Genomic DNA, 11,923 nt, shown 5'->3' with positions numbered 1-11,923 from the left:
TTTTGTTAAGTTGTATGAGTTCCCTATAAATATTGGAGATTAAACCCTTATCGGTGATAACATTGGCAAATATGTTCTCCCATGCAGTGGGCTTTCTTGTTGTTTTGTTGATGGTTTCTTTTATTGTGCAGAAGCTATTTATTTTGATGTAGTCCAGTGGTTCTCAACCTTCCTAATGCCACGATCCTTTAATACAGTTCCTCATGTTGTGGTGACCCCCAATTTCATTGTTACAAATTGAACATAATTAAAGCATAGCGATTAATCACAAAAACAATATGTAATTATATATGTGTTTTCCGATGGTCTTAGGCGACCCCTGTGAAAGGGTCATTCGACCCCCAAAGTGGTCTCGACCCACAGATTGAGAACCGCTGATATAGTCCCATTTGTTTATTTTCTCTTTAGTTTCCAATGCCCTGGGAGCTTAATCGGTGAAGAAATTGCTTCGGCATATGTCTGAGATTTTGTTGCCTTTGGATTCATCTAGTATTTTTATGGTTTCCCGCATTTTTGGTATTTTTCATGTTTTGTAATTTAGAACTTTCTGGATCTACAGTGTGTCATCTGTCATTAATTTTAGAAAAGTTTGGTGATTATTACTTCAATTGGGTTTTTTTTCAGTCTTTCCTTTTTTCAGGTATTTTAATCCTCATGTTAAGGAAGGTTGTTTTAATTTTTATGGATATTGTGTTCTGTCATTTTTGTTTTCTATTGTCTTTGCATTAGACTCCTGTGAAATGGATTTTTTTAGTTCAGGCCTTGTTAAGAACAGAATATTTGGGGCGTATCTCAAGATACCATCTGTTCTCTTTCCTGACACTGGAGATACCATTTTCCCTGTAACCTCACAGGTCTGCTGAGTCTAAGAAGAGTCGTTTATTTCACGTGTTGTTGTTTTTTTCTTTTTGATGAGATTGAGACTGGCATCTCAGAAGTTCCTTAAGTGTCACACCAGAAGGTGGCAGAGCAGCCTCTAGAGCAGTGGTTCTCAACCTGTGGGTCGCGACCCCTTTGGAGGTCGAACGACCCTTTCACAGGGGTTGCCTAAGACCATCGGAAAACACATATGTAATTACATATTGTTTTTGTGATTAATCACTATGCTTTAATTATGTTCAATTTGTAACAATGAAATTGGGGGTCACCACAACATGAGGAACTGTATTAAAGGGTCTCGGCATTAGGAAGGTTGAGAACCACTGCTCTAGAGTGACTTGTCAGGAAGATTTTCCTCCTGAAATTGGAGAACAGAAATCATGTGTTCTTAGAAGGAAGTAGTGTTGAATCTTTGATGTGTTCTCTAATCATGGCCAAATTCACCATCAGACCATATGGACCTCAATGAACTCCCTTGAATCTGCAGCTCTGAACCTGTTCCTCAAGGGCAGTGAGGCCCAGGGTGCCCTGTTAGGGTTTGACTGGGAAGAGCTCGCCCGGCCAATTAAAATTTGATTGGAAGCAACCCTGAGCACACATGTACAGAGATTTATGGAGTAACTTGTTAGGCCTCCTTCTTGTGTCTGACCTTTAAGTTCCAAATAACTCTCCAGCCCCATTAAACTGAATAGAGAGAAGGAAGCACTGAGTCTGTGATAAATACTACACAAGTTACAACAATGCTTCTTCACAAGCATATTTACACTGAGCCAGCTGCCCCTGATTAGGGTAAAGGACTGGAGAACGACATGGTCAGCTTGCTTTGTTGGAAGTAATTTTCACAGGCCTCCTGGACTCTCATGTTTGGTGATGGGAACAGGAGGAAAAGCTTTTAATTTTTCACTATGTTTTATTAATTAAAACTCCATGCAGATTTAACCCTCTGCTTTGTGGATTACTGTGAATAGTGGGTAATAATGAAAAAGATGAAATAATTATTTTTGCAAATTTTAATTCTTAAAATGATAATATATATTTCATCTGTATGGCATTCCTGTTATTACCCAACATGGTCAAGACCCTGTTGTTACAGAAAAATAAGATGCATTGTAACTACAGTAAGAATGTGTAAGTAGCCCTAACCGGTTTGGTTCAGTGGATAGAGCATTGGCCTGCGAACTCGAGAGTCCCAGGTTCGATTCCGGTCAAGGGCATGTACCTTGGTTGCGGGCACATCCCCAGTAGGAGGTGTGCAGGAGGCAACTGATCAATGTTTCTCACTTGTTGATGTTTCTAACTCTCTGTCCCTCTCCCTTCCTCTCTGTAAAAAAAAAAAAAAAAGAATGTGTAAGTAATTTCCAGGTGTTCAAGGTGGTATGAACAGAGACTACATTTCTGATGATCAAGTCATAGATGAGATGTTTGTAGATGAGAGAATCATACGTTACCTTCCTATAAATGGAGTCTAGATGTCCAGTGCTATCAGTTTCACATATCCTACTCTACCTGTATTTGGGGTGTTTTAGGACTCAGTGGCCTTTGGGGATGTGGCTGTGAAATTCACTCTGGAGGAGTGGGCCTTACTGGATTCTTCACAGAAGAAACTCTACAGAGATGTGATGAGGGAAACCTTCAGGAACCTGGCCTCCATAGGTAAGAATGATGAAATTCCTTCATTTGTCAATTAGAGAACAAGTGTTTCTTGCTCACCAGTATTGTTCTAAGATCTGTAATGTAGAGATGGATGATGGTGGTAAATAATCTAGGCATGAGCACAGCTCATCATGGATCTAGAATGTAATAATTTTTAAAAATCATTTTAGTTCTTTGGAAACATTTTTCTGGGTCTGCATTTTAGGTAAAAGATGGGAAGAACATGACATTGAAGACCAGTACAAAAACCAGAGGAGAAAATTAAGGTGAGACACACTCACAATAGAAAGCAGTGTCTTATGGGAGAATTCTAGTGTGTTATGAAATTTTAAAAATAGCAAACAAAACAAATAAACCCTGCTTCATATGTATTTCTTCTTAGAAAAAATTTTAAAAATACTCTCTTCGATGTAATACACATGCTCAGTATTTGCAAAATATTCACTTAAAAACAGTATTAATAAATTCTATATATGAATATCACAGTTTGATGATTGCAAGGGTGAAGTTTTCTTGGAAAGTATTACACAATTTATTTTCAGACAAGGCAGAATACCTATGCTTTACCTATAAATCATAATAAATATCATGAGTAAAGAAATCATTAGTAATGTGCTTCTCATTTTTTACAGAAATCCAATGGTAGAGAAATTCTGTGAAAGTAAAGAGGTTAGTCAATATGGAGAAAACTTCAGCCTTATTTCAAATCTCAGTTTGAACAAAAAAACCACCAGAGTGAAACAACACGAATGCAGAGTATGTGGAAAAGTCTTTGTATTTCAGTCATTGCTTAGTAAGCACTACAGATGTCACACTGGACAAAAAACATATGAATTTCAAAAAGATGCAAAGAAGCCATATAAATGTAAAGAATGTGATAAAGCCTTTAGTTATCTAAACTGGTTGGAAAAACATGAAAGAACCCACAATGGAGGAAATCCTTATGAATGTAAAATATGTGGGAAAGTCTTCAGGTCTTCCAGAAATGTTAAAGTACACAGAATAACTCACACTGGAGAGAAACCCTACGAATGTAAAATATGCAGTATAGCATTTAGTTATCTCAGTAATCTTCGAAGACATGGAAGAACTCACACTGGAGAGAAACCTTATGAATGTAAAATATGTGCTAAAGTCTACAGAGACCACTGGTCTTTTCAAATACATGAAAGAGTTCATACTGGAGAGAAGCCCTATGAATGTAAGAAATGTGGTAAAGCCTACATATCTTACAGGTCCTTAAAGAGACACAAAAGTTCTCACACTGCAGAGAAATCGCATAAATGTAAAATTTGTAGCACAGCATTTTGGTATCCGAGTGAACTTCGAAGACATGAAAGAAGTCACACTGGAGAGAAACCCTATGAATGTAAAATATGTAGCATAGCATTTAGGTATCTCGGTGATCTTCGAATACATGGAAGAACTCACACTGGAGAGAAACCCTATAAATGTAAAATATGTAGCAAAGCATTCACTTATTCCAGTTCACTTCCAAAACATAAAAAAGTACATGCTGGAGAGAAACTCTATGAATGTAAAAATGTAGTAAAGCCAACAAGCATCACCGTTCCTTAAAAGCCCAGGAAAGTGCTCGCACTGGAGAGAAACCCTATGAATGTAAACAGTGTGGCAAAGTCTATAGATAGCACTGTTCCTGAAAAACTCATGGAAGCATTCAACCACAGGGAAGCCCATAAATGTAAAATACGTAGTGAAGTGTTGAAGTGTCTCGGTTATATCCGAAGACAGGAGACAACTCTCCCTGGAAAGAAATGCTTTGAATATAAAGAGTGTGGCATAGCCTACAGATATCAAAGTTTCTTATCAAGACACAAAAGGACTCGTACTGGAGAGAAACCCTGTGAATATATGCAATGCGATAAAGCCTACACAGATCCCAGTTCCTTACAAAGACACCAAAGAGCTCATACTGGAGAGAGACCCTGTGAATGAAAACAATGTGGAAAAGTCTACAGAGATCCCAGTTTGTTACAAAGACCTGAAAGAGCTCATACTAGAGAGAAACCCTATGAATATAAGAAAGGTAGAAAGCCTTTACTGAGATCACACAACCTTTTGAAGACACATGATAGTGCACACTGAAGAAAAATTATAGAAATGTGCAGAATTTGGGAAACGCTTCAGTTATAATAGATTCTATCAAAAGCATGAAAGGACTCACTAGATTAATATTCTTGAATGTATACAGTATGGGAAAGACTTGAATTGGTCCACATTCTTACATGTGAAAACTCCCACACAAAAATAAATGTGTTAACATGAGAAAGCTTGATACAAATTAATCCTATATAATAAAGAGCTAATATGGAAATGGTCGTCGCGCCATCATGCTGGGGGAATCTGAGGCTGTGCCCCCCGCCCGGTGGGGCTTGATGGGGAACCTGAGGCTGCGCCCCCCGCCTGGCGGGGCTTGATGGGGGTGGGGCCGTCCAGGTTTGGGTCTCGCGCAATTTCAGGGCGTGTGCGGGTGGGCAGGGACTTGACTCTGGGTCCTGTGGTGTGCCCCAGACTCTGACAGGAGGGAGATTTTCATATACATTTTACTAATTTTCTTTCATCTCTGACACTTGTATTATAGAGAAAGGGCAAATAGCAATATTAAAGTATTTCCTCTAATTCCCTTTTAATGTGCATAGATTTCGTGCACTGGGCCACTAGTTTATGTATAATGTGCCAGAAAACTTTCAACATAAGTTATAAATAATGGTGCAAATATATTATGTTTATTGAACCTCTTTTTATAGTGCGTCATTAGACCGTGGATTTCTACTAATTACTTTCAGAAATGTATCACATGAGATAATGAGGTTTTTTTTTAAACAATAATACATAAGATTGAATGATATCATGTTTTTAAAAAATATCTTAATTTAAACTTTTAAGTAAAAAATATTTTTTAGGAGTGGTAAGCACACAATTCAATATGTAGATAATATATGTAGAATAGTGTACCTGAAACCTATATAATTTTGTTAACCACTGTCATCCCAATAAATTCAATTTAAAAAAAGCTGTGGTACATTTATACAATGGAATATTACTCAGCCATAAAAAAGAAGGAAATCTTATTCTTTGTGACAGCACAGATGGACCTTGAGAGTATTAATCTTAATTTAAACTTTTAAGTAAAAAATATTTTTTAGGAGTGGTAAGCACACAATTCAATATGTAGATAATATATGTAGAATAGTGTACCTGAAACCTATATAATTTTGTTAACCACTGTCATCCCAATAAATTCAATTTAAAAAAAGCTGTGGTACATTTATACAATGGAATATTACTCCGCCATAAAAAAGAAGGAAATCTTATTCTTTGTGATAGCACGGATGGACCTTGAGAGTATTATAAGTGAAATAAGCCAGTCAGAGAAAGACAAATATCATATGATTTCACTTATATGTGGAATCTCATGAACAATATAAACGAACAGAGTGGATGGAGACAGACTCATGGGTATAGAGAGCACACTGATGGGTGTTGGAGACGAAGTTGTTGAGGGCTGGGTGAGGAGGGTGAAGGGAGTAAGCAAAGAAAAAAAAGACTCATGAACACAGAAAACAGTATGGTGATTGCCAGAAGGAAGGGGGATGGGGGAGGTAGAAGAGGGTAAATGAGGGATAAATGGTGATAGAAGGAGACTTGACTTGTGGTGGTAAACACAAAATACAATATACAGATGATATATTGTAGAAATGTGTATTTCAAAGCTGTATAATTTTATTAATGTCCCCCAATAAATTTGAAGGGTGAAGGGAGTAAGCAAAGAAAAAAAAGACTCATGAACACAGAAAACAGTATGGTGATTGCCAGAAGGAAGGGGGATGGGGGAGGTAGAAGAGGGTAAATGAGGGATAAATGGTGATGGAAGGAGACTTGACTTGGGGTGGTAAACACAAAATACAATATACAGATGATATATTGTAGAAATGTGTATTTCAAAGCTGTATAGTTTTATTAATGTCCCCCAATAAATTTGATAATTCTTTTTTTAGAGCATTGGCTATTTATTTATTTCAATCCACATCTGAGAATGTTTTTATTGATTTTTAGAGACAGAAAGGGAGATAGATAGAAACATCGATGTGAGGAACACCAATTGGTTGCCTCCCATATGCAACCTGATAGGGGATCAAACCCGCAACCTTGGTATGTGCCCTGACCAGGAATGAAACCTGCATCCTTTTGGTGTACAGTACAATGCTCCAGCCAACCTAGCCACCGGCCAAGGCTAAATAAATATATTTAAAAAATATTTTCTCTTGATTTTGAAGTCTGTTAGATCCATGGGTGAATTGAAGTGTATTTTTTTAGATATAGTTAGGTTAAATTTATTTAAAATGTTTTACTTGTTCTATGTTGAGGGCCCATGGAAAAGGACAGTTTGGTATTTGGATTTTCCTAGTGGCCAGTGGGATGAGATAAAAAGAAGCATATTTCTTTTACATAGGTGGGTATAGGGTAGTAAATAGTTAATTAACATGATAATAACATTGAGAGGATTTGTGGTCTCTGATCTGGTTCAGCTGTTGTGCTTTGAGGGGTTCAGAAAAAAAGAAATGACTTTGATATTCCAAAGGTACTGTTATCAGGTCTGATAGATGCAAAAAGACAACAGACAGTCCCAGTTAAGATAAAGATTGACGTTTGTTAGGAAAAAACACTGGCCTAGAACATGACTACCCACCATGTACTTACTGCTTTTAGTTAGAAAGGTTTTTTGTTTGTTTGTTTTCAAATATATTTTTGTTGATTTCAGAGAGGAAGGGAGAGGGCAAGAGGGATAGAAACATCAATGATGAAACAGAATCATTGGCTGCCTCCTGCACATCCCCCACTGGGGATTGAGCCCGCAACCCGGGCATGTGCCCTGATCGGAAATTAAACTGTGACCTCCTGGTTCATAGGTCACTGCTCAACCACTGAGCCATGCTGGTCGGGCAAGTTAGAAAGTTTTAATTTCAGACCATCCTATGTGGTTACTTTCAGTTTCTGAGTTTGTAAGGCCATCATGCAGGCTTCCCCTAAGCTTGTCAGGTTTAATATGTGGCCCCTGTTTGTCCACATATTGTATCTTTTTCTCTGACAAAGTTCTTTTTTAGAGGTGATGGGAATTGGAGCCTTTTTTTTTCTATTTTTCATATTAATAAATAGTTGTAATAAATTTGATATATGTCAATTTTAGGTTAGAGTGTAGTCATGTGATTTGATAAAATTGATTTCACAGAGAGGAACGGAGAGGGAGAGATAGATAGAAACACCAATGCTAGAGAAACATCAATTGGCTGCCTCCTGCATGCCCCCCTCTGGGGATTGAGCCCATTACTCGGGCATGTGCCTTGACCGGGAATCGAACTTGTAATCTCCCTGCCTCTCCAAATCATTCAATAGGCCTTGACAGAAGTGAAATTAGTATCTTGATGAGGTATCTGCACATCCATGTTTATTGCAGCATTATTCACAATAACTAGGAAACAACCTATATGGCCTGTGGGTGAATGAATGAAGAAAATGTGGTATATTTGTGTATATGTATATATTAGAATATTAGCCATAAAATGAAGAAAATCCTGCAATTTATGACAACATGAATGAATCTAGAGAGCATTATGCTAAGTGAAATAAGCCAGACAGAGGGCAAATATTGTATGGTATCACTTAAATGTGGAATCTTTAGGGGAAACAAAAGCTGATTTTATAGAAATAAAGAATAGAATGGTGGTTGCTCTGGATGGGAGAAATGGGGTAATGTAGGTCAAAGGGTATAAATTTTTAGTTAAAGAAAAATAAATTCTGAGGATCTCATATACAGCATGGTGACTGTAGTTAATGTTATTGTATACTTGAAATTTGCTGACAGTAGATCTTAGGCATTCTCACTACAAAAAAAAAAAGAATTAACTGAAATAATAGATGTGTTAATTACCTTGATTCACATGTATATGTATATAAAATTGTCACATTTTATAATTTTAATATATATAATTATGTTCGTCAGTTATTCCCAATTATTCCTCAGTGAAAAATAAAATGAAATGATTAAAATAAAAAGTCTTAATAGTCAGTCCTTGATAGAGAATAGATATCTAATATCTCTCCCAGTTTTAACATGTTTTTAATATACCATGGAGTTTGACCCCATTACCATTTACATTACCCCGAATTTTAAAAAATATATATATTTTTATTGATTTTAGAGAGGAAGGAAGAGGGAGAGATAGAAACATCCGCCTCCTGCACGCCTCCTACTAGGGATCGAGCCTGCAACCCAGGCATGTGCCCTTGACTGGAATTGAACCTGAGACCCTTCAGTCCACTGAGCCAAACCAGCTAGGGCTACATTATCCAGAATTTGATGGTCACTGATGTTTCTTGGTCCAAATATCCAACACATGCAAACAACCCACTGCAGTCATCTTCTCAACAGTGAATAAAGGAAAGTTGTTTAAAGAACTGTCTTTACCAATAGAAAACCCTGGGTTCAGCTACCAGTTCTGCCACTTCCCCATGTGCAACCATTGGTGAGTTACTCTTTCTCTATAAAGACTCATTTTTTCCCCCATACACATAAAAAATCACAGTTCCTCCATCACAAAGCTGCTGAGAGGATAAAATGACAACTGTCAAATAGTCAACAAATGTTAATTTTACTAATATAATTATATTTACCAATATTCCCTTATTATAATTACTTAGTATTTATAATTATTATAATTTATATATTTATAAAAATATTTATAAAAATATCTTTATTATAACTAATAATTACTGTTATTAATAATAATAATAATTCACTGTTAGGGACTGAATATTTGTGTCACACCCACATTCATATATTGAAACCCTAACCACGAATGTGAATGTATTTGAGATAAAGCCTGTGTGGAGGTGATAAAGGTTAAATGAGATCATAATGGCAGGACCCCAATCACATAGGCCCAATACACTTATAAGAAGAGGAAGAGACATCAGAGCACTCTCTCTGCCACTTGAGGACACAGTGCAAGGCAGCTGTCTACAAGCCAGGAAGAGAGCCCTCACCAGGAATAGAAAAAGCCAGTACCTTGATCTTAGGCATCCCAGCCTCCACAACTGTGAGAAAGAAAATTTCTGTTGTTTAAGCCACACAGTTTGTTGTGTTTTATCAAGACAGTCTGGGAAGGTGAAAACATTCATTAGCAGGAAGATCTTAACTTTACAAAGTAGGGCCTTGCATTCATATAAATAGTACTAAAAATTAGGGGAAAAATATACTAAAAGTGATTGGGGCTGCTACTGTTGATTTCCACTAGCCCATGGGAGAAAACATGAACCCAGCTAGTCATGGGATGAGAAGAAACTGGACACTTAGCCTTTAACATAAGGTCTTAGCAGCTGCATCTCAAGTGGGTGCTTTGAGGTGATGGATGGGATGCAAGACTGTTGAGATCACACCAGCAGCCCCCTGTGTGGTCATCACTTTGGCCTGAGCCCAGATCTGCTGATCAATTTGACCAAAGCCATTCGGACTTCCCGGTTCCTCAGACTGTAGATGAGAGGGTTAAGCATGGGGGTGATAACACTGTAGAAGAGGGAGGCCACATTGTCCTGCTGTGGGCTATGGTAGGCCCCTGGTACCATGTACATGAACACTGCTGCGCAATAAAATAGCCCCACGACTGTGATATGAGAGGAGCAGGTGGTGAAAGCCTTGTGTCGGGCCTCCTCTGAGCGCATGCGTAGAACGGCTCTCAACACGTGGCCATAGGAGATGGCGATGAGGGAAAGGGGAAGCATAAGGATCAGCACTCCTGAGATGGACAGCGCCAATTCATAGGCAGAGGTGTCTGCACAGGAGAGCTGTAGCAGGGCTGGCACCTCACAGAAGAAGTGGTCCACGGTGTGGGAGGCACAGTAGGGAAAGTGCAGAGTGATGGAGGTCTGGATGGAGGCGTTGAGCATACCTGCCACACAGTAGGGAAAGTGCAGAGTGATGGAGGTCTGGATGAGCACACCAGCCGTCCAGGAGCAGCCCACCATGAGCAGGCACACCTGGCGCCTCATAAGCACAGGATACCGCAGCGGGTGGCACACGGCAACATAGCGATCATAGGACATGAGAGCCAACAGGATGCCCTCAGCCACACCCAGAAGCGTAAGGAAGAATATTTGAGCTGCACAACCCCCAAAGGTGATGGAACTTTCTACCTGCAGGAAGTCTGATGCCATCTTAGGGATGGTGACCAGGGGGAAACCAACATCAAAGAGGGAAAGTTGACTGAGCAGAAAGTACATGGGTGTGTGGAGCCGGGGGTCCATGCAGATCAGGAAGAGCAGAACAGTGTTGCCCAGAAGGCCCACAATAAACATGGCAGCCACCAGGGAGAAGAGTAGTGGACATGACCCTGAGTGACTGCAGAGGCCCACCAGAAGGAAGTCAGAGGTCACTGACTGATTCACGCCCCCCATTTTTACCTAATAGAACCTTGCTGCAGGAAGAGCAGGAGACCAATGGAAAGAAGGCTGAGTGGGATGGCAAATAAGTTTCATCCCACCTGCCAATGGCCATCAATTGGTAGTGGATGCTTAGTGTGTCTTCTTGAGAAGAGTTTTGAGGTTGCAGCTATAATCAGTAGGGAGGAAAGGCACAATCAATTAATGATATTTGTCATAGCCATGGAATGAGAGAGCAGTAACTCACATCTCTGAATAAGATACTTGGCCACACACCAATCAAGAGCTTCCCACTAACTCTTGTAGTCCAGATTTTGAGGTCCAAGTCAAGGACAGTAACATGGCCCCAGTAGAACATTTCAACATTCCTCATCTCAGTGGTCCTGGAGCCAAAGCAGAGGTGAGATTCCGAAAAGGCTGGGAGGTGAAATAGGGGATGATGGAGCTAAAGCAACAATCCAAGCCAGAAAACAGGGAGATGGGCCTGGGCCCAAATACCTGGATGAGAATCCAGAGCAAAGAGAAATGTATTGTGAGCCAGCACTGGGGTCAAATTGAAGGTGTAAATCTAGGGAGTTTGAGCCACAGAGACACTTGGGTGACAGCATGTTGGGGGTCCAATGGCCTGGGGTCAGGTGGGTGGGACAGTTGTCAATGAGCTCACATATTATTGGTGACTTCGTTGCATTGGATGTGAGAGTAGCAATATGTGGGCAGCCTGACTCAATTTCAAGGGCTAGAGTAAGGCACTAGGCCTGGGAGATTGTGAGTCTCTAATAAATATTGCCAACTGGATAAGAAAGATGGTCATGGACAAGGAGCCTCATACCTAAATCAGGAATACTTAATTCTCTTGGCAACCTCTAAGCACCCAGGTAAACCCAGATTGTCCTGGAATGCTATACACTGCACACAATTCCAACAGTGAACACTG

The 11,923-nt window shown here is 39.3% G+C and overlaps 2 protein-coding genes across 3 annotated transcripts in view; one reads left to right on the top strand and one right to left on the bottom strand.

Moving 5' to 3' along the window:
• LOC102239079 (zinc finger protein 564-like) overlaps positions 1-9,136 on the top strand; it is a 21,678-nt gene extending 12,542 nt beyond the window's left edge. Inside the window, exons 2-5 of one of the 2 annotated variants that reach the window (XM_014533310.1) lie at positions 2,406-2,532; positions 2,738-2,798; positions 3,165-3,201; positions 9,026-9,136. In XM_014533310.1, the coding sequence (XP_014388796.1) occupies positions 2,406-2,532; positions 2,738-2,798; positions 3,165-3,201; positions 9,026-9,127 (327 nt within the window). In that variant the 3' untranslated portion in view covers positions 9,128-9,136. Of the gene's footprint in view, positions 1-2,405; positions 2,533-2,737; positions 2,799-3,164; positions 4,941-9,025 lie in introns of those variants that run through there. The other variant, XM_014533309.1, reaches the window with a different exon arrangement.
• An 875-nt stretch (positions 9,137-10,011) lies between these two features.
• On the bottom strand, positions 10,012-11,150 carry LOC102238766 (olfactory receptor 2Z1). Its single transcript, XM_005886215.2, has 2 exons — positions 10,551-11,150; positions 10,012-10,499 (listed from the first exon to the last, which is right to left on the bottom strand). Exons 1-2 carry the CDS (start codon positions 11,002-11,004, stop codon positions 10,012-10,014), a joined length of 942 nt encoding a protein of 313 aa, XP_005886277.1. The 5' UTR covers positions 11,005-11,150.
• Between the last annotated feature and the right edge of the window lie 773 nt (positions 11,151-11,923).

Source organism: Myotis brandtii, unplaced genomic scaffold, assembly GCF_000412655.1.
Source record: "Myotis brandtii unplaced genomic scaffold, ASM41265v1 scaffold964, whole genome shotgun sequence".
In the NCBI taxonomy this organism is placed as follows: domain Eukaryota; kingdom Metazoa; phylum Chordata; class Mammalia; order Chiroptera; family Vespertilionidae; genus Myotis; species Myotis brandtii.
The sequence above is the reverse complement of the archived record's forward strand: the minus strand, read 5'-3'. Positions and strand labels throughout refer to the sequence as shown.

What these genes read in the sequence shown, in the direction of transcription:
- LOC102238766 (XM_005886215.2), bottom strand. Translation starts at nt 11,004, where the DNA reads ATGGGGGGCGTGAATCAGTCAGTGACCTCTGACTTCCTTCTGGTGGGC. An exon ending in GGGCTGCTCCTGGACGGCTG is followed by an intron (nt 10,500 to 10,550) that starts GTGTGCTCATCC and finishes ACTGTGTGGCAG; the next exon opens with GTATGCTCAACGCCTCCATC.